Below are 19430 nucleotides of genomic sequence, written 5' to 3' on the forward strand. Positions count from 1 at the left end.
TGTGCGGATGTCGAGAGAGAAGGGACATTTCTCACAAAGGCCTGCCTGGGGTGGGGCGTGTGAGTGCCTCCTCCGTAGAGTGGGTAGCCTCCTAGCGTCCCCCCAGACCCGGCAACTGCCTGGAGCCTCCGCGGGGGAGCGGGGGAGGAGGGAAGTGCAGCAATGCCTGGTGCACTCTGGATTCAGATAGCCCAGAGCACTGTCCGTAACAGGGAGGGGTGGACCACCTGCTGGAGGGCCTGCGTGGTCAGCCCGGAGCACTGTCCATAACAGGGGGAGTGGACCACCTGCTGGAGGGCCTGGGTGGTCAGCCCGGAGCACTGTCCATAACAGGGGGAGTGGACCACCTGCTGGAGGGCCTGCGGTGGTCAGCCCGGCAGAAGAGAAAGCTGGCATGGGAGGCTGTGCCCCGTGGGGAGAGAGGCGTGGAGGGCGCAGGTGGCCACGTGAGCTAAGCCACCAGGGCACCGCCGGAAATGGTCGTGGGAGCTGGAGGAGCCGGGCCTGCCGGACTTGAGGAACGGTCACCAGGGCTGGGGGCTGCGTGGCTGTGGGAACGCAGTCAGCAGATCCGGGACCTTGAAACAAGCTGTGCCCTTCTTTTCCGGACCTCTCCCACAGCGAGCGCAGTGTGCCGGCCAGTCTGACTGTGTCACCCAGCACATGGCCCAGGGCGGCGCAGGAAAAGCTGTGGGTGAGGCTCCTTCCAGGAACACTGGGAATTCAGCGGCTGACTCTGGGGTTGTCTCAGATACCATTCCTCGGGCTGCCACCTGGGGGCGCTGTGCACGCTGGGCTGCTGCGCTCCCAGGCGCCCGGTTAACTCCTGCAGCTGCACCCTGCATGGCCATCTGGTTTCCAGCGACTTCCCTCTGCTGGACTGGCCCTGCTGCCTCCATGGAACCTGGGCTGCTGGGGCATCCCAGAGGCTCGCAGACAAGGGAGGGGCAAGAGCCTCTTCCTGGGTGGCAAGCCCAGAGGCTGACGCCCAACGTGCCCAGCAAGTGGTGGGGACAGCAGGGAGGAGGGGTACACGGCTCCTCCTGCGTTCCCCTCCCCTGTGCCTTTGCCAGAGCTAAAGGCCGTGCCATTCACGTTCTTCACCCCCAGGGAGACGTCCCTCGGCCTGGAGCTTCACCTGTGGCGTAGTGTTGTCACTTGTGGACCAGTCCAGGTGATGCGCTGCTGCTGTCCTGGTGGGCAAGGTGGACGCCCCCAAGTCACTCCCCCGCCACAAGTGGTGTATCTGTAAAATCCAGATGTGAACACACGCACCTGCTGACCAGCCTCTCAGACTCATGGGAAGACATGACCCTTGCTGCCAAGGCCTCTCCCCTGCAGGCTCCCCTACACCTGCCAGGTCCCCTGGGTCCTCCCCAGCAGGCGATAGAGCAGTGACACATACATACATGTATGGAACTCCTAGCATGCCTCAGGCGTAGCGCCAAGCTTCCCTGGAGGTCCAGCTCCACGGAAAGGCTACGAGAAAGGTACAACTGTTATCTCCAATTTGCACCTGGGGGAACTGAAACATGGGGGTTCCTTTTTTAAATAATATTTTCAACTGCATTTTTTAATGGAGGTAATAACCGCCTAGTTTTTTTAAAAAAGATTTGTCTGGAAGTCAGAGTTATGCCGGACAGAGAGAGAGGTCTTCCACCGGCTGGTTCAGTCCCCAAATGGCTGCAATGGCCAGATCCAAATGGCTGCAATGCCAATCCGAAGCCAGGAGTCGGGAGCTTCTTCTGGGTACAGGGGCCCAAGCACTTGGGCCATTTTCCACTGCTTCTCTAGGCCATAAGCAGATAGCAGGATCGGAAGAGGAGCAGCCGGGACTCGAACCAGCACCACAAGGGATGCTGGTGCCGAAGGCTACACAATTCCTTTTTTTTTTTTTTCTTTTTTTACAGCAGAGTGGACAGTGAGAGAGAGAGACAGAGAGAAAGGTCTTCCTTTGCCGTTGGTTCACCTCCAATGGCTGCCGCGGCCAGTGCGCTGCAGCCGGCGCACCACGCCTATCCGAAGGCAGGAGCCAGGTGCTTCTCCTGGTCTCCCATGCAGGTGCAGGGCCCAAGCACTTGGGCCATCCTCCACTGCACTCCCAGGCCACAGCAGAGAGCTGGCCTGGAAGAGGGGCAACCGGGACAGAATCCGGCGCCCCGACCGGGACTAGAACCCGGTGTGCCGGCGCTGCAAGGTGGAGGATTAGCCTAGTGAGCCGCGGCGCCGGCCTCACAACTCCTTTTTATTTATTTTTATTTATTTATTTATTTTTTTTACAGGCAGAGTGGACAGTGAGAGAGACAGAGAGAAAGGTCTTCCTTTTGCCGTTGGTTCACCCTCCAATGGCTGCCGCGGCCGGCGCGCTGCGGCCAGCGCACCGCGCTGATCCGATGGCAGGAGCCAGGAGCCAGGTGCTTTTCCTGGTCTCCCATGGGGTGCAGGGCCCAAGCACTTGGGCCATCCTCCACTGCACTCCCGGGCCACAGCAGAGGGCTGGCCTGGAAGAGGGGCAACCGGGACAGAATCCGGCGCCCCGACCGGGACTAGAACCCGGTGTGCCGGCGCCGCTAGGTGGAGGATTAGCCTAGTGAGCCGCGGCGCCGGCCACAACTCCTTTTTAAAAGCAACTTGTGGAGCTGGTGCTGTGGCACAGCAGGTTAAAGCTCTGATCGGCTCAGCTGTGGCTGTTGCGGTCATTTCAGGAGTGAACCAGCGGACCAAAGACCTCTTTCTGTCCCTACCTTTTTCCATAACTCTTTCAAATAAATAAAATAAATCAAGAAAGAAAGAGAGAGAGAGAGAGAGAGAGAGAGAGAGAGAGAGAGAGAGAGAGAAGCAGCAACTTTCCAGAGCTGACACGAATGGAAGAGGCAGCCTCACTCCCAGCTGACCCCAGTGGGACCTCCCCTCTTCACCTGGGGTTCCCACTGCCTCCCACCCTCTGGGAACTCAGGGTTCCCTTCCCAGGCACCTCCTCTCACCTGTCTGCCGGGTTCCCCCAGCACACCTTGGCTGGGTGGGAAGCAACTGCTTAGGCTTCCCACCCACCAAGGGCCAATTCACACCCCAAAGCCAGGGATTAGGGGTGTCATGTGCCCCCTTGGCTCCAGCCCCCTAAAGCCTGCACCTTATACTGCAGCCACCCTACTGTCTCCCTAAGCCCCCCGAATTGTGACCAACTCCTTCCAAGCAGCCAGAACAGGTTTGGGGGGAACTGCGGGTCACCTGGCCAAAGTCCTTTAAAGAAGTGGGTTGGGGATAGACTCTGAGAGTGGGGTGGGGGCGGGTAACTTCACTGCAGGAGTCACTCCTCAGCCCACCAGCAGGCCTGGAGGGGTTTTATAATAGGGATCTTCCTCCTCCAGAGGCCCCTCCCCCAGGAGCTAGCCCCACAGTCTTTCCGGAAGGGTGCAGCTGTGCTTGTGGGACACAACGGAGTGAGCCATGGGTGGGGGAAGGATCCCCAAAGTCCCTTTTTGTGCTCTTGAATGATTAATTACAGGGTCAGCACTGTGGCACAGCGGGTTAAGCCACTGTCTGCAGTGCCAGCATCCCATATAGGCACCAGTTCAAGACCGGTTGCTCCACTTTCTATCCAACTCCCTGCTAATGGCCTGGGAAAGCAAGCAGTGGAAGATGGCTCGGGTGCTTGGATTCCTAAATCCATGCAGGAGACCAGGATGAAGCTCCTGGCTCCTGCCTGGCCCAGCCCCGGTCATTGCAGCCATTTGGGGATTGAACCAGCGGTTGGAGATTCTCTCTCTCTCTCTCTGCCTTTCAACTAACTAACTAAATACGTCTTTTTTTTTTTTTTAAATAATAATTACTTTGGAGGGAGCAAGGCCATAGGAGCCTGGATTCAGGCGTGGGAAGGGGACCGGGCTCAGGCACCCCCAAGCTCTGCTGGGCCAAATACACCAAGTGATTCACTCCCATCCTTAGGACTATGCTGAGGGTTAATGGAGGCAAGGGCCTTAAGGTCTTGGGCCTCAGCCTGGTGTACAGTAGGTGCCCCAAGCACTGTGGCAGTGCTGCACACTTCCCGCAGGTCTGCCAGGTCCAAGCTGCCCTGGCCGGAGACTGGGCCTCCTTCCTGATGCAAACACTGGTATGAGCTGGCTTTCTTAGGCCCCTCTGGGGAGCACTGGGGAGGCCGCCAAGCCAACGGCAGCGCAGGAGTGAGGCTCCAGTGGCGGGAAAGGGGTCGGGCCAGCACCCTGGACAGGGCCAGCCTTGACTCAGCGCCGCGGGGCTCTCTGGGCATCCTGCCCGGGTCCCCCAGGGTCTGTCTGACGGGGATTTGCAGTGTGGCCCCCGAAGTGGCCGTTGCCAGCCAGCCGGCCGGGGAGGGGATCGTAGCAGATGGGCGGGGGACGCCCGTCCATTTGCCGCAGCAACGGCCACGCGGCGGGGAGGCGGTCCCAGCGGCCGCTGAGGCCCAGGCTGGGCGGGAGCTGGCGTCCGGGAGCGCCCCGCCCGGCAGTCGCATGAGCTCTGGCTGCCCCGAGTGGGAAGCGGCCAGAGCCGGTAGCCGTATAAATGAGCGCCGAGGGTGCCTGGGTGGCCTTGTCTTCTCTGGGACCAAGTTCTCCCACTACAACCAGAGGATGAGGGATCCAGGCGACCACCGAGGTGGTAGCCGCAGGAAGTGGCCGTGTGTGTGTGTGTGTGTGTGTGTGTGTGTGTGTGTGTGTATGGAGTCCCTAGAGACAGCCTAACGACCAGGGTCCTAGTCTTGGACTGGCAGCGAGGGCGCGCCTCGGTTTCCCCATCCAGCTGGGTCGCTCAGTCCATGAAGCGGCTGTGGCGGGGGCCGTGCCCTCCTAGCCCTCGTGGGAGCTCCCCAGGCCCCACGAGGCCCCACGGCTCGGCCGCAGAGGAGGTGCTGAGCTGAGCTCCGGTGTGGGAACGGATGGAGGGCGGCGTTGGAGAGGGGGGCGCGCAGCAGGACGAGGTCCTTCCAGCAGGTGGGGTCATCACCACCCGCCGCGGGCGCTAAAAAGCGCGGCGCCCAGGACCCGCTGCAGCCAGGACGAGAAGGCCGGGAGCAGGTCCCTGGGGACCCCCGCGGTCCCCTCCAGCCCCACCCCGCGCAGGAACAAAAGCGGGAGGTGGGAGCCGCGGGCGGCCCGACTCAGAGGGGCGGGGCGGGGCGGGCGACGTCGCCTCCTTAAAGCCCCGCTGCTGGCGCGGCGCTCACTCCTCCGCCTCCGGGCCTCGATCCGGGTGCCGCCGCTCAGAGCATGGGGCTGCCGCGCAGAGCTGGGGACGCGGCGCAGCTGCGCAAGGTAGGAGCTGGGGACAGGAGACCTGGAGGTCGAGGCGGGGGCGTGACCGCCGCCCCTAATCGCGGCTTGTGCGCCCGCCCGCAGAGCCTGAAGCCGCTGTTGGAGAAGCGCCGGCGCGCGCGCATCAACCAGAGCCTGAGCCAGCTCCAGGGGCTCCTCCTGCCACTGCTGGGCCGGGAGGTGAGTGCCCGGGCGCGCGGCCCCGGCTCCACGCCCCGAGGCGCGCGCGTGGAGGGTCGGGCTTGGGGCGCGCGGCGGGGGCGGGGGCGGGTAGGGCGGACACTGCGGGGCAGACCCACCGCTGGCCACGGCGCGGGGCCAGCAGCTCCCGCCGAGAGCGCGGCGCTCTCTGTGGCAGCCGGTAGATCCCCGTCTGCTTTGCCGTTCTCGGTCCTCCTGCCTCGTGCCGGGGCGCAGAACTCCCGCTCCTCGAAGCTGGAGAAGGCGGACATCCTGGAGCTGACCGTGCGCTTCCTGCGGGAGCTGCCAGCCTCCGCCTGCCCTGCAGCAGCTCCGGGTGAGTGCCGCGCCCCGCGCCGCCCCGCGCCCTGCGCCCCACACCCGGCGCCTCACGCCGCTTTCCGCCCCGCAGCTCCCTCTGACAGCTACCGGGAGGGTTACCGCGCCTGCCTGGCCCGCCTGGCCCGTGTGCTGCCCGCGTGCTGCGTCCTGGAGCCTGCCGTGAGCGCACGTCTGTTGGAGCACTTGCGCCGGAGGGCAGCCGGCGCCACCCCGGACGATGGGCGCCCTGGGAACCACGGGGGTCCGCCCTCGCCCGCCCCACCGCCCGCGCCTGCCCCCGCGCCCTCGGCGCCCGCGCCTCCCCGCGGCCCCGGTCTCTGGAGGCCGTGGTAGCCTCCTGCCCGATCCACAGACCGTGCGGACTGCGAAGGACCTGAACGAGCTCTTGACCGCGGTGGCCGCTGAGCCCACCACGAGGGACCAGCGCAGCACCCACACCCAGGCCGGGACCCGGATGTTTGTGACAGGTCTCTGCTCAAGGAATGGCTGGTAGCCACCCTTTCTCACCCCAGCTGGGGAGCGTCTGGGCTGCAGGGGAAGGAAGGAGCCCTCAGCCCAGAGGTGGTCCTGGCGCTGCGCCAGCCACAAGCTGCAGGAGCAGCCAGCTCACCTGCCCCTGCCCCGGCACTGGCACCAGACCAGGCTTGGGCCAGGTGCGGCCATTTGCTCTGTCGGTCATTGCCCTCCCAGCCCTTCTTGTACCTGCCCAACAAGCTCAGGAACCTCTGGCAACAGCAGCAATGGCCTGGGGGCTGTGGTCACACCTAAGGCTGTGCTCAGGACACCAGAACAGGACAAGGGGACAGTGCAGGGCTGGGGAGCTGTCAGCTCCGTTCCTAGGACCTCCCACTCAAAGCCTCTGACAATAGGGGCAGTGCTGGGAGTGGGGGCTGGGTTAGGAAGCATTCACTTAGCAACTTTGCACCATGCCCCAGGCTGGGTGGTCTTGGCAGGTGAGCATGGGATGACAGTGGGGCTGCCCGGTGGTCCCAAGGAAGCTTGTGCCCTGGCGGGCCTGAGCCCAGCGCAGAGACAGTGCTGGTGCGAGGTGCCCAGGTCCCACCCCTACAACTGCAGGGACTGAAGTGTGGCAGCAGGTTAAGGAACAGGGAACACCCACTGCTCATCTGAGCTGGTCACCAGGAGCGACCTGTTCCTGGGACTTCTCTTTGCTTTCCACACAAGCCAGGAGGGCTTTAGGGGTCTCTCGGGGAGGGGCCTGAAGGTCCCAGTTATGGGCGTCCGAGAAAAGGCGGGAGCACGAGTGGCCCGTGGCTAGTCATAGTCCTGTCTGGAGAGAATTCCCTGGGCGGGTGGGAAGTCTTCCCCTGGTCCCCAGGGCACTAGAGCGGGAAGACGGGACGGATGGAGGGAGCGGACAGTCACCACGTCGGACTTGGGCACACAAACCCGTGGTGACCTGGGTACTGGTTCGGGAAGCTGAATGTCAAGGCCACAGCGTGAGGCCTGCAGCCGGACTGCAAGGTCCTGCAGGGCAGGGCTTGGGCTGGGCGCACCTGTACGCCCAGGTGGCCCCTGGAAGCTCGATTAGCATGGTGAACTAGTGACAGGTGATGTGACTGAACCCTGGACACCTGGCCTTTGCCTTCGCTCCCTTTCCCCAGACCCCTGGGTCACGAGGCCCCCTGCTTCCTGCAAGGGCACTTTGTCACTTTTGCCTGCTCTGAGAACACGCCCGGCTGGCTGGCACTGCTTTCCTGAGCTGCTGGGAGCAGGTAGAGAAGGAGAGCGGGAAGCCGCAGCCGAAGCCCATCCGGGAGCTCAGGTTCCTCTTGGATCGGGCTGTGCCTATGGCACTCACGGGACAGGCGCCGGGCCCTGCACACGGAGACTCTCACCGCAGGGTTCACCTGCAGGAACTGGCCCGGCCGCCTGCAGCCATGCCCGCCACTCCCGCGGCTGTGCCTTGTGTCGACCCGGCTCCCAGCAAGGAGGGGTGTGCAGCTGGGCCAGTGACTCACTGGATCAGGTGCTCTGGGACCTGGGCTGGGTGGCACACAGGAGCTGGGGCGTGCCCGGGCAGGTGAGGTTTCACGGAGTTTCTCTGTGGAGATGGCCACGGCCCGGGAGGGCTCACCCAGTGCTCCATGCTGGACTGTGAATTAAGGGCACCACCTCCTGGCAGCCCTGCAGGAGTTCCACGCCCCATCTGATGGCTGCAGGTGAACACAGCCAGTGTGTCGGGGGGAGGGGGGCAGGGGCTGCTTCTGTCAGAGGGTCATTTTAGGACCCTTCACAAGGAGGACCCACATCTGGTCCAGTGGCCAGCACCATCTTGGGGTGCTTGTCCTAAGGTGATGCTGTGACCCAGTCTTGCTCCCCACTGGGGAAAAGCCCCCCCCCCCGCCATGGCTCTCGTAAAACCACGAGGCCAGTGACCCGAGGACAGCCAGGGCTCAGGCTCTCTGGGAACCTCCTCTGTGCTGGGACGTGGCTCTCCCGGGACACAAGAGCTTGGGACAGGCCCCGGCCTGGGCCCTGGCAGCAGGCAGTTAGGAGAGATCGGATCTTGTTGCCATGAGAGTGAGAATAAAGAGTGGGTTGTTGAGGCCGGCGCTGTGGCATGGCAGGTAAAGGGGCCGCACATAGGCACCCGTTAGAGTCCCGGCTGCTCCACTTGCGACCCAGCTCCCTGCTGATGCACCTGGGAAGGCAGCGGAAGATGGCCCAAGTGCTTGGGCACCTGCACTCTCGTGGGAGACCTGGATGAAGCTCCTGGCTTTGGCCTGGCCATTGTGGCCGCCCTTCAGAGAGCTGCCCGGGCGTGCCATGTGGGGGTGACGGCAGTCACCCACTGAAGCGTACATGATGAAAGACTTCCGTCTCTCTCTGCCTCTGCCTCTCTCTCTCTGTAACCCTGAGTTTCAAATAAATAAATAAATAAATCTTTTTTTAAGAGTGGGTTGTCATTTCCTAAACATTTGCAAATTGTCCCGCCCACCCGTGAATCGGGGCTCCTGCAGCTGGACCTCCCACTGTCTGGGACAGGAGCAGAATGAGCTTCCGTGACGAACGTCGTAAGGAAGCTGTGGCCCTGCTTTGGGGCGCCCCTGCTTTGGGGCCTCCTCTCTGGAGGTGGTGGGACACGGGGGTCTTTCCCAGCGTGTGCACCACCTGCTCTGACAGTCTCTGGCCACAGCCACGTTACAGAGCTGGGCAGGCAGCGTTTGGGGCGCCCTTGCTATCCTCACCAGGGGTCTGGAAGCCTCTTCCCACCACACACCCACATCAAGGCCTTATTTACTTTTCACAAATGCTCCAGGATGGGGCCGGCGTCGGGGCAAAGCCACTGCCTGTGATGCCAGCATCCCATATGGGCACCGGTTCGAGTCCCAGCTGCTCCACTTCCCATCCAGGTCCCTGCTAACGTGCCTGGGAAAAGCCCAAGTGGAAGACAGCCCAAGTGCTTGGGACCCTGCACCCACGTGGGAGACCTGGAGGAAGCACTGGCTGTTGCAGCCATCTGTGGAGTGAACCAGGGGGTGGAAGATCTCTCTTTGTGTCTCTCCCCCTCTCTCTGTAACTCTGACTTTCATAATAAATAATCTTTAGAAAACAATGCACCAGGCTTTACAAACTGCACCAGACTGCGAGAGTCAGTCTAGAGGAGAAACCGCTGCCAAAGGCTTTGGTTCCCGTGGTGTGGATTTGCTTCTTGTCTGAGTCCCCGTAAGTGTGCTGTGCCTTGGTATGGGATGCCCGCGTGTGTGAGTGTGCATGTGAGTACGTGTGTGAGTGTGTGTCCCTGTGCATCCCAGGAGCTGTGGCCTGTGTGTGCATGTGAGTGTGTGTGCAAGTGTGTGCACATGTGTATGTGTGTGAGTGTGTGCGTGTAAGTGTGTGTGTCCCTGTGCTGTGGCCGCCCTTCAGAGAGCTGCCCGGGCATGCCATGTGCCATGTGGGGGTGAAGGCAGCCACCCCCCGAAGCACCCAGTGAGAAACTGGTTTCTCTCAGGGTTTTCAGAGGCCCTGGCAAAGCCCCAGGGGCTCAAAGCAGCTCTAGTAAAACCTGAATAATAGGTTCGGAGCGTGGGAAAGGCGCTGGAGGACACACCCACCTGTGCACACGGTGTCTTGTCGCCTGGAGTCCACAGGGTGGCAGCAGAGATCAGGAGCCTGGTGGCTGGGCACTGGCTGGCCCAGGATGGCGGGGATCCCGGGTTCCCCCGCCTGCCCGCAGGGCTGAAGGAGGAAGATTCCAAGCTGAGCACGTGGGCACAGCTGTGTCTGATGTGGGGGTGGGCCCGGGAGCCGCCGTGGTGGTGCTCGGTGTATAGGCCTTTGTAACAAGCCTCAGGGAGCATAGCCCACAGGGGTCTTAAAGAACAAGGTGGGGGGAGGCGTCGCTGTGGCCAAGTGGGCTAAGCCCCGCCTGTGGCGCTGGCATCCCACACGGGCACCAGTTTGTGTCCCGCCTGCTCCACTTCTGATCCAGCTTTCTGCTAATGCCCCTGGGAAAGCAGCAGAAGACGGTCCAAGTGCGTGGACTCCCGCCACCGGCATGGGAGACCCAGATGGAGTTCTAAGCTCCTGGCTTGAGCCAGGAGGTTGCAGCCATTTGGGGACTGAACCAGAGGATGGAAGATCTCTCCCTCCCCCAACCCCGTAACTCTGCCTTTAAAATAAGTTAAAAAAAGAAAAATGGATTAAACGTTTAGGGTGTGGGCATTTGGTAGAGCAGTTAAGATGTGGCGGGGAATGCCTGCATCCCGTACTGGGGTGCCTGGGTTCAAGTCCCAGCTCCGCTGTGAGTTGCAGCTTCCTGCTAATGTGCAGCCTGGGGGCGGCAGGTGACGGCCACCCGCGCGGGAGACCCGTCCGAGTTCCTAGGCCCCAGCTTCGACCTGGCCTTGCGCTTGCTGTTGGGTGCATTTGGGGAAGGAACCAGCCCAAGGGATCTCTGTGTGTCTGTCTCTCTGGCTCTCACATCCAATAAATGAAACAGTTTTTAAAAGATAAGTTTATTTTGGTGCAAAAAAATTTGAAATCCGTGCATAGTTTTCCAGAATATGTTTTTTGAGAGCCTCTCACGCTCATGCGTTCAATCTTTTTTTGTACCAAAATAAACATATTAGAATTCCATTTCCATGAAGTGTTTGAAATTCCCTCGTACATTTGAGACGAGGAATTCCATCTTTTTTTTTTAAGATTTATTTATTTATTTGAAAGCCAGAGTTACACAGAGAGAGGAGAGGCAGAGAGAGGAGAGCTCTTCCACCCGCTGGTTCACTCCCCAGTTGGCCACACGGCTGGAGCTGTGCTGATCTGAAGCCAGGAGCCAAGAGCTTCTTCCAGGTCTCCCACGTGGGTGCAGGGGCCCAAGGACTTGGCCATCTTCCACTGCTTTCCCAGGCCACAGCAGAGAGCTGGAGCAGCCGAAACTTGAATCGGTGCCCAGATGGGATGCCAGCACTGCAGGTGGTGGCTTTACCAGCTACGCTACAGCTCCGGTCCCAGCAATTCTGTCTTGATTTGTACAATATTAGCAATTAAAGCACGTTAGCATAAATGACATTTTCAATGTAAGAATAAGTATATTTTACAAAACAAAAGTATCCGCAGTGGTGTGGTTATGCCGTCAGCTGAGACGCCTGCGGCGGAGACTGGAACTCCCGGGCCTGGGGCTCGGCTCTGCACCCCGTCCCGGCTTCCTGCAAACGCACGCCTGGGAGGCAGCAGGCGCCGGCTGGGGGAGCGGGTCTCTGCCACCGCGTAGGAGACCTGGACTGAGTTCCTGGCCCCTGCTTTGCTCTCTGCCCTGTCCCAGGCGTTGCAGGCATCTGAGGCGTGAACCAGTGCATAGGAGCTCTGCTTCTCTCTCTCGCCCCCCCCCCCCCGCTTCTCTCTCCTTCTCTCTCTCTCTCATCTCTGCATCTGAAACAAAAATATTTTAAAAATTTGGAGGAAACAGTGGCTTTTTAAAAAATACTTTTGTGTTGCTCCTCTTCCAGGCCAGCTCTCTGCTGTGGCCCGGGAGTGCAGTGGAGGATGGCCCAAGTGCCTGGGCCCTGCACCCCATGGGAGACCAGGAGAAGCACCTGACTTCTGGCTTCAGATCAGCACAGCGCCGGCCACGGTGGCAATTAGGGTGTGAACCAACGGAAAAGGAAGACCTTTCTCTCTGTCTTTCTCTCTCTCACTGTCTACTCTGCCTGTCAAAAAAAAAAAAACTTTCGTGAATCTCTTCACTGTGTACCGGAACAGCTGGCATCTGGTGGCCACCCTGTACTCGGTGCATTTGCTGCCGTTTTGGCAAAAGCACACCGAGAGGATGAGGCCTCAGAAGGACGTCAAGTTGGGAAAGGGAGGGAGGTTTAGCACTTTATCGTTTCTTCAGAAAATCACAGAGATTTGAGAGAGAGGGGGGGGGGGTCTTCTGTCCGCTGGTTCACTCCCCAGTTGGCCACAATGGCCAGAGCTGAGCTGATCTGAAGCCAGGAGCCAGGAGCTTCTGCTGGGTCTCCCACCTGGCTGGCAGAGACCCAGGCACTTGGGCATCTCCTGCTGCCTTCCCAGGCCATGGCAGAGCTGGATCGGGAGAGGAGAAGCCGGGACACAGATCAGCACCTGTATGGGACACCGGTGCCGCAGGTGGCGGCCTCACCCCTGAGCTCAGGAGCCGGGACTCCGTCCAGGTCTCCCATGTGGGTGGCAGGGACCCACCTACCTGGCCCATCTTCTGCCGACTTCCAAGGTGCATTAGCAGGAAACTGGATCCTAAGTGGAGTAGCCGGGACTCAAACCGGCACTCCCACAGGGGGTGTGAGCATTGCAAGCGGTGGCTTAACCCCCTGCGCCAGGATCTAGCCCCTGGATGCGTGTTAAGTAAGCCCCACCGATCTCCTGTGCATTGTCACTGGGTCTTCCACACAGGCCTGGTTAGGGAACAGCACACCTCGGCGGATGGAAAACACTCACTGAGCAGTGCAGGCCTCCCTGATGTTGTCATTTCCGTGTCACGTGGCTGCTGGAAACCCACTGGACACCTGTGAGGGAATGAGAACGACACTGTAATTCCAGAAGTTTCTATCTCGCGGGCTCTGTGAACGGGTCTCAGGGACCTCCAGGGCAGGCAGAAGACGGTCCAGGTGGGGGTCCCTGCCACCCACACGTTCCTGGCTCCTGGGTCTGGCCTGGCCCAGCCCTGGCTGTCGCGAACATGTGGGGCGTGAACCAGAAGGTGGGAGCTCGAGCTCTCTCTCCCTCTCTCTCCCTCTCTCTCTCCCTCTCTCTCCCTCTCTCTCTCCCTCTCTCCCTGTGACTTTGTCATTTAAACAAATAATAAACAAATAAATGTTTAAAAGTGTGTCGTAGGCCGGCGCCACGGCTCACTAGGCTAATCCTCCGCCTAGCGGCGCCGGCACACCAGGTTCTAGTCCCGGTCGGGGCGCTGGATTCTGTCCTGGTTGCCCCTCTTCCAGGCCAGCTCTCTGCTGTGGCCCGGGAGTGCAGTGGAGGATGGCCCAAGTGCTTGGGCCCTGCACCCCACGGGAGACCAGGAGAAGCACCTGGCTCCTGCCTTCGGATCAGCGCGGTGCGGCCATTGGAGGGTGAACCAACGGCAAAGGAGGACCTTTTTCTCTGTCTCTCTCTCTCTCTCACTGTCCACTCTGCCTATCAAAAAAAAAAAAAAAAAAAAAGTGCGTCCGTGTGGTTTCACTGGTGCTGCTGCCTCGGTGCGGGGATAGACACAGAGCCACGGCGTGGAGACAGAAGGGATCAGAAAACAGGCCTGGAGAGCGGAGGAAGAGGAGGCGGAGGAGGCCCCAGACAGGAAGCAGACACCGCGCGGCGTGCTGGCAGCTTCACTACAGACAGGTGGTCTAAATGCTCCGGCTGGAAGGGAATGAGCATTTCAGTGTGCATGGAAAGGCAACACTCGACTGCTGTGTGCGGTTGTATAGGAAACCCACTTCAGGGGCCGGCGCGGTGGCCTGGGGGAAAAGCAGTCATCGCCATCTCATATGGGCACTGATTCGAGTCCCGGCTGCTCCACTTCTCATCCAGCTCTCTGCTGTGGCCTGGGAAAGCCGTAGGAGATGGCCCAAGTCCTTGGGCCCCTGCACCTGTGTGGGAGACCCCGAAGAGACTTCTGGCTCCTGTCTCTGGATCATTGCAGCTCTGGCATTGCGGCCACTTGGGAAGTGAACCAGCGGATGGAAGACCTCTCTCTCTCTCTCTCTCTCTCTCTCTGCCTCTCCTTCTTTCTGTGTGTAACTGACATTCAAGTAAATAAAAAAATCTTTAAAAAGAAATAAAAAAATTAAAAGAGAAAATACTGACAACTGAAACAACTAGCCTAATCCACAGTTAGAGTTGGGGGTTTCAGTCCTCCTCCCAGGGTAACTCATAAAACAAGTGGACGGCAGGGCCGGCATTGTGACGCAGTGGGCTAAGCCACTGCCTGTGACGCCAGCATCCATGAGCACTGGTTCGAGTCCCGGCTGCTCCACTTCTGACCCAGCTCCCTGCTAATGTGCCTGGGAGGGCAGGGGAAGATGGCCCAGGTCCTTGGGTCCCTGCACCCACATGCGAGACCCAGACGGAGTTCTGAGCTCCTGGCTTTGGCCTGGCCCAGCCCCGGCTCCGCGACCCTTTCGGGAGTGAGCCAGCAGATGGAAATCTGTCTCTCTCTCCTCCCTCTTTCTGTGTCTCCCTCTCTCTCTATAACTCTGCCTTTCAAATAAGTAAACACATCTTTAAGAAAAGAAAAGAACATGAAAAGAAAAGAAGTAATTTAAAAAAAAAGACCAAAAAAACAGGAAGCCAGTAAAAGGTGCAGGAAAACCAAACATTATCAACAAAACCAGCGCTGGTGAGATGCGCGCTATCTCAACTGTTCACAGAACGGTCTCTAAGGTGGGCCATCTGCTGGGCCAGTAACAGTCTCAGTACAGTTAAGGAACTGAAGTCACACAGAGTCCGCCCTACAAACACAGCGTAAACAGAGGTGGGTGTTTACCGTGGCAGATACCATGACAACTAGGACGTCCAAGTTCCACACTCGAGTAGCGGCTTTGATGCCTGGCTTCCAGTCCCGTTTCCAGCCTCCGGCTAATGTGTGCCACCGGGGGCAGTGTGATGGCTCCAGTAGTGGGGTTCCTGCACCCACTGGAGAGACCTGGGTTGGGGTCTTGGCTCCTGGCTCCGGCCCTGCCCACCCTGCCCGTTGAAGGAGCGGAGGAGCGAACCAGCAGATAGGAGCTCTCTCTGTCTCTCTCTGCCTTTCAAATAAATAAATAGCCAACAACAGATAGTCAGAAAGTTCCCAGACACTCGGAAATTAAACAACAGACATAAATAACTCACGGGTTAAAGTTGAAATCACAGGAGAAGCTTGTGACTGGAACTAAAAACAGAGCATACCAAAATCTGTGGGAAACAGTTCACGGGATGCTTACAGGTGAGTTTAGGACTTTAAAGGATTGAGTTAGAGGGCTGGCGCTGTGGCGCAGTGGGTTAACACCCTGGCCTGAAGCGCCCGCATCCCATGTGGGCGCCGGTTCGAGTCCCGGCTGCTCCACTTCCTATCCAGCTCTCTGCTATGGCCTAGGAAAACAGTAGAGGATGACCCAAGTCCTTGGGCCCCTGCACCAGTGTGGGTGACCTGGAGGAAGCTCCTGGCTTCTGGCTTCCGATCGATGCAGCTCCGGCCGTTGCAGCCATCTGGGGAGTGAACCGGCAGATGGAAGATCTCTCTCTTTCTGCCTCTCCTCTGTGTAACTCTGACTTTCAAATAAATAAATAAATCTTTAAAAAGAGAGAGAGATTGAGTTAGAAAAGCAATATCTAAGATCAGGTACCCAGGGAGCTGGCATTGTGGTACTGCAGGCTAAGCTGCCGCTTGTGTTGCCAGCATCCCAAATCCAGGTGCTCCGTCTCTGACCCACACCTGCTCGTGCACCTGGGGAGACAGCAGAGGAAGGTCCAGGCACCTGGGCCTCTGCCACTCACGTAGGAGATCAGGATGGAGCTCCTGGCTCCTGGGTTCCGCTTGGCCCAGCCTTGGCTGTTGTGGTCATTTGGGGGATGAACCAGAGGATGGAACGTCCCTCTCTGTCACTCTGCTTTTCAAAAAATAGATGTCTTTTTTAAAAAAATCAGTTATCGGGGATGGAGCTGTGGTGTAGTGGGTTAAACGGTGCTGGCAGTAGTAACAGCATCCCAAATGGGCGCCAGTTCAAGTCCTGGCTGCTCCACTTCTGATCCAGCTCCCTGCTAATGCGCCTGGGAGAGCAGCAGAGATGGCCCAAGTGCTGGGGCCCCGGCACCCACATGGGAGACCCAGATGACGCTCCTGTTCCTGGTTTCCATCAGGCCCAGTCCTGGCTGTTGCAGCCATTTGGGGAGTGAACCAGCAGATGGAAGACTTCTCTCTCTCTTTGCCTCTACCTCTGCCTTTGTCTCTCCCTCTCTGTAACCCTGCCTTTCCAATAAATTAACAAATCTTTTTAATAAATCAATGGTTTAAACTTCCACCTTAAGAAACTAGAAAAAGGGGTGGGCCTTTATCTAGCAATGAATTCACTGCTGAGACGCCCACACCCATGCGGGTCCCGGTCCCGGCGCCACTCCCAGTTCTGGCTTCTGCTATCGCACACACTGGGAGGCAGTGGTGATACTCGGGTGGGTGGGTCCCTGCCTCCCACGGGGTGGACTTGGACGAGTCCCTGGCTCTGGCCTTGCCCAGCCCTGGTTGTTGGGGCATTTGGAGAGCTCTAACTCTCTCTTTCTCTCCCTGTATCTCAAATAAAAATAAATAAATTTATGAAAAATCTAGAAAAATATGAATCAGGGCCAGCGTTGTGGTGTAGCAGTAAAGTCACTGCTTGCGACACCAGCATCTGATATGGACGCCCGTGGTGTAGCAGGTTAAACCGTCACCTGTAGTGCCTGCATCCCATATGGCCGCCAGTTCAAGTCCCGGCTGCTCCGCTTCCCATCCCGCTCCCTGCTAATGCCCCTGGGAAAGCAGCAGAGGTTGGCCCAAGTGCTGGGGCCCCTACACCCTCACGGTAGACTCAGATGAAACTCCCGGCTCCTGGCTTCAGCCTGGCTCAGCCCTAACTGTCGCTGCCATTTGGGGAGTGAACCAGTGGGTGAGAGATCTTTCTCTGTCTCTCTCTCTTTGTCTCTACCTCTCTCTGTTACTCTATCTTTCAAATAAATACAATAAATCTTTTAAAAAAGATAAGAACAAGAATCTGGGGTGGGTGTTGTGGTTCAGGGGTAGCTGCCCCCATGCCAGACTGCCTGGGTTTGAGTCCAGCTCTACTTCCTTCTACTCCAACCTCCTGGGAGGTGGCAGAAGATGCCCCAAGTGCTTGGGCCCCATCACCCACATGGCAGTCCCAGATGCAGGTCCTGGCTCCGGGCTTGGACCCTTAGTCTGGTGCCATCGTGCACAACTGGGGACCAAACCAGTGGACAGGATCTCTCTCTCACTCTGGCTTTCAAATAAATAAAAAATGATTCTAAAATTAGCTGTGACATTCACCATTTAACAGAATGGAGAAAAACATGACAACCGCAATCGATCGGGACCAAGCATTTGATCAGAATTCAGCACCGCTCATTAGAAACCCGCCCTCACCTAGAGGAGACATCTACAAGAAAGCCTACAGCTGAGATCGCACCTAACAGTGAGAGAGTGAATTCTGCCCCCTTAGGAAAACAACAGGACAAGGATGCTGCCCTTGCCACGTCTAATCCACGCTGTCCTCAAGGCCCAACCCAGAGCAATAAGGCAAGAAAGAGAAATAAACAGCAAGAACTCTAAAAACTCAGTAAGACAAACAGCTCACCTTTTAAATGCACAAATCGGAACAGATATACAAACGGCCAATAAAACTTTAAAAGACACTCAGGGCTGTGAATTGTCACAGGAATACAAATTAGAAGCACCAGGTGACACTGCTGCATACCCAGCAGGCTGCAGACGTGGGGCCCTGGGGGCCCTGGGAGCCCAGGGTGCCATCAGGGCCGCGAACAGCTACGTCCCTCCTCCTGCCAGGCCAGGGCCAGACGGCGCAGTCCCACGGGAAAACAGTTTGGCTGTTTTTTTTATAAAGTTACGCATGCCCTTACCTAGCAATTCCAGTGTTAGGTGTGTTTACCCAAGAGAAACAAAAACACATGTTTACGTAAAGACATCGCAAATGTTCATGGCAGCTTTAGTCATTAACAGCCCAAACTGGAAATCACCCGTCCGTCTCCCACCAGGTGAACGGCTAAACAAGCTGTGGTGTACTGGCACTTGTCAGTGCAGAGTGACAGGTACCTGTAACAAGGACGAATCTTTACAACACCCTGCTGAGGGGCAGCTGCTGTGCCGTGGTGGTTAAGCTGCCGGGACAGTTTAATGCAGCCCACATCAGAGAGCCCCTTCCGGCACTGGCCGCTCTGCTTCTGATCCAGCTCCCGGCTAATGCACCTGGCAGGCAGCAGCCCCTGCGACCCACACGGGAGATCAGGATGGAATCCCGGCTCCTGGCTTCGGCCTGGTCCAGGGTGGGGTGTTTGGGGCATTTGGGGAACGAACCAGCAGATGGACCATCTCTCTCTCTCTCTCCCCCACCCTCTTTCTCTCTCCCCCTCTCCCCTTCTAACTCTGACTTTCAAATACATAAATAAATTTTTCTAAACAACCAACCAACTAAACAAAAAAGATTGGTGAAAACACTATTTAAAAAACAAAACTACTATTCTGAGTAAGAGAAGCCAGAAATAAGAATAGACACCATTGATTCAATTTTTTTATTTGACAGGTAGAGCCATAGACAGAGAGAGAGAGAGAGAGAGAGAGAGAGAGAGAGAGAAAGGTCTTCCTTCCATTGGTTTACCCCCAAATGGCTGCTATGGCTGGCACGCTGTGCCCATCCAAAGCCAGGAGCCAGGTGCTTCTCCTGGTCTCCCAGGCGGGTGCAGGGCCCAAGCACCTGGGCTATCCTCCACTGCCCTCCCAGGCCACAGCAGAGATCAGAAGTGGAAGAGGAGCAACCGGGACAGAATCTGGTGCCCATATGGGTTGCTGGCGCCACAGGCAGAGGATTAGCCAAGTGAGCCACGGCGCCAGCCCACCATTTATTAAATTTATATGAGGGTTTTTTTTTTTTTTTTTTTTTGAAGAGGCAGAACTAATCCACAGAGACTCATGGCAGATCAGCGAGGTTTGGGGCCGGGGTGCTGGGGACGGACTGCAAAGGACTAAGAGCGAGCTCATGGGCAGCACGGCTGCTCTGTAGGTAGACAGGTGGTGGCTGCTGGGGGTCACCGACATTCAGTGAAACCTACTTAAATTGTGTGCCTTTTGCTGTCTCTAGATCTCAATAGGTTGATTCTAAAAAATCACCAAGAATAAAAAATAAACGAGACTAGGTTAAATTCTAGAGCTTTCTTATATATATAGTTTAAGATTCATTTATGTATTTGAAAGGCAAAGTGATAGAGAAGGAGGAGGAGAAAGAGAGAGAGAGAGAGAGAGAGAGATCTTCCATCTGCTGATTCGCTCACTAAATGCCTGCCACAGAAGGGCTGGGTCAGGCCAAAGCCATAGATAAAGAGTTTCTAAGGGGCCGGCGCCACGGCTCACTAGGC

At 58.0% G+C, this 19430-nt stretch overlaps 1 protein-coding gene and 1 long non-coding RNA gene across 4 annotated transcripts; one reads left to right on the forward strand and one right to left on the reverse strand.

Moving 5' to 3' along the window:
- Positions 1-5188: 5188 nt before the first annotated feature.
- HES2 (hes family bHLH transcription factor 2) lies at positions 5189-8725 on the forward strand. The gene is made up of 4 exons (XM_002716150.6): positions 5189-5291; positions 5376-5471; positions 5709-5808; positions 5884-8725. Exons 1-4 carry the CDS (start codon positions 5247-5249, stop codon positions 6144-6146), a joined length of 504 nt encoding a protein of 167 aa, XP_002716196.1. The 5' UTR covers positions 5189-5246; the 3' UTR covers positions 6147-8725.
- Positions 8726-11108: 2383 nt separating this feature from the next.
- LOC149125856 (uncharacterized) lies at positions 11109-18287 on the reverse strand. Of its 3 annotated transcripts, none has more exons than XR_016211315.1 (4): positions 18115-18287; positions 14797-15058; positions 12730-12820; positions 11109-11300 (listed from the first exon to the last, which is right to left on the reverse strand). It is a non-coding gene; the product is annotated as an uncharacterized LOC149125856 (long non-coding RNA). The 3 variants fall into 3 exon arrangements; XR_016211314.1 differs by having other exon boundaries at positions 12502-12820; XR_016211316.1 differs by lacking the exon at positions 14797-15058 and having other exon boundaries at positions 12502-12820.
- Between the last annotated feature and the right edge of the window lie 1143 nt (positions 18288-19430).

This window comes from Oryctolagus cuniculus, chromosome 7 (genome assembly GCF_051225735.1).
Source record: "Oryctolagus cuniculus isolate XC-2025 breed Fujian yellow rabbit chromosome 7, ASM5122573v1, whole genome shotgun sequence".
Taxonomy (NCBI): Eukaryota; Metazoa; Chordata; class Mammalia; order Lagomorpha; family Leporidae; genus Oryctolagus; species Oryctolagus cuniculus.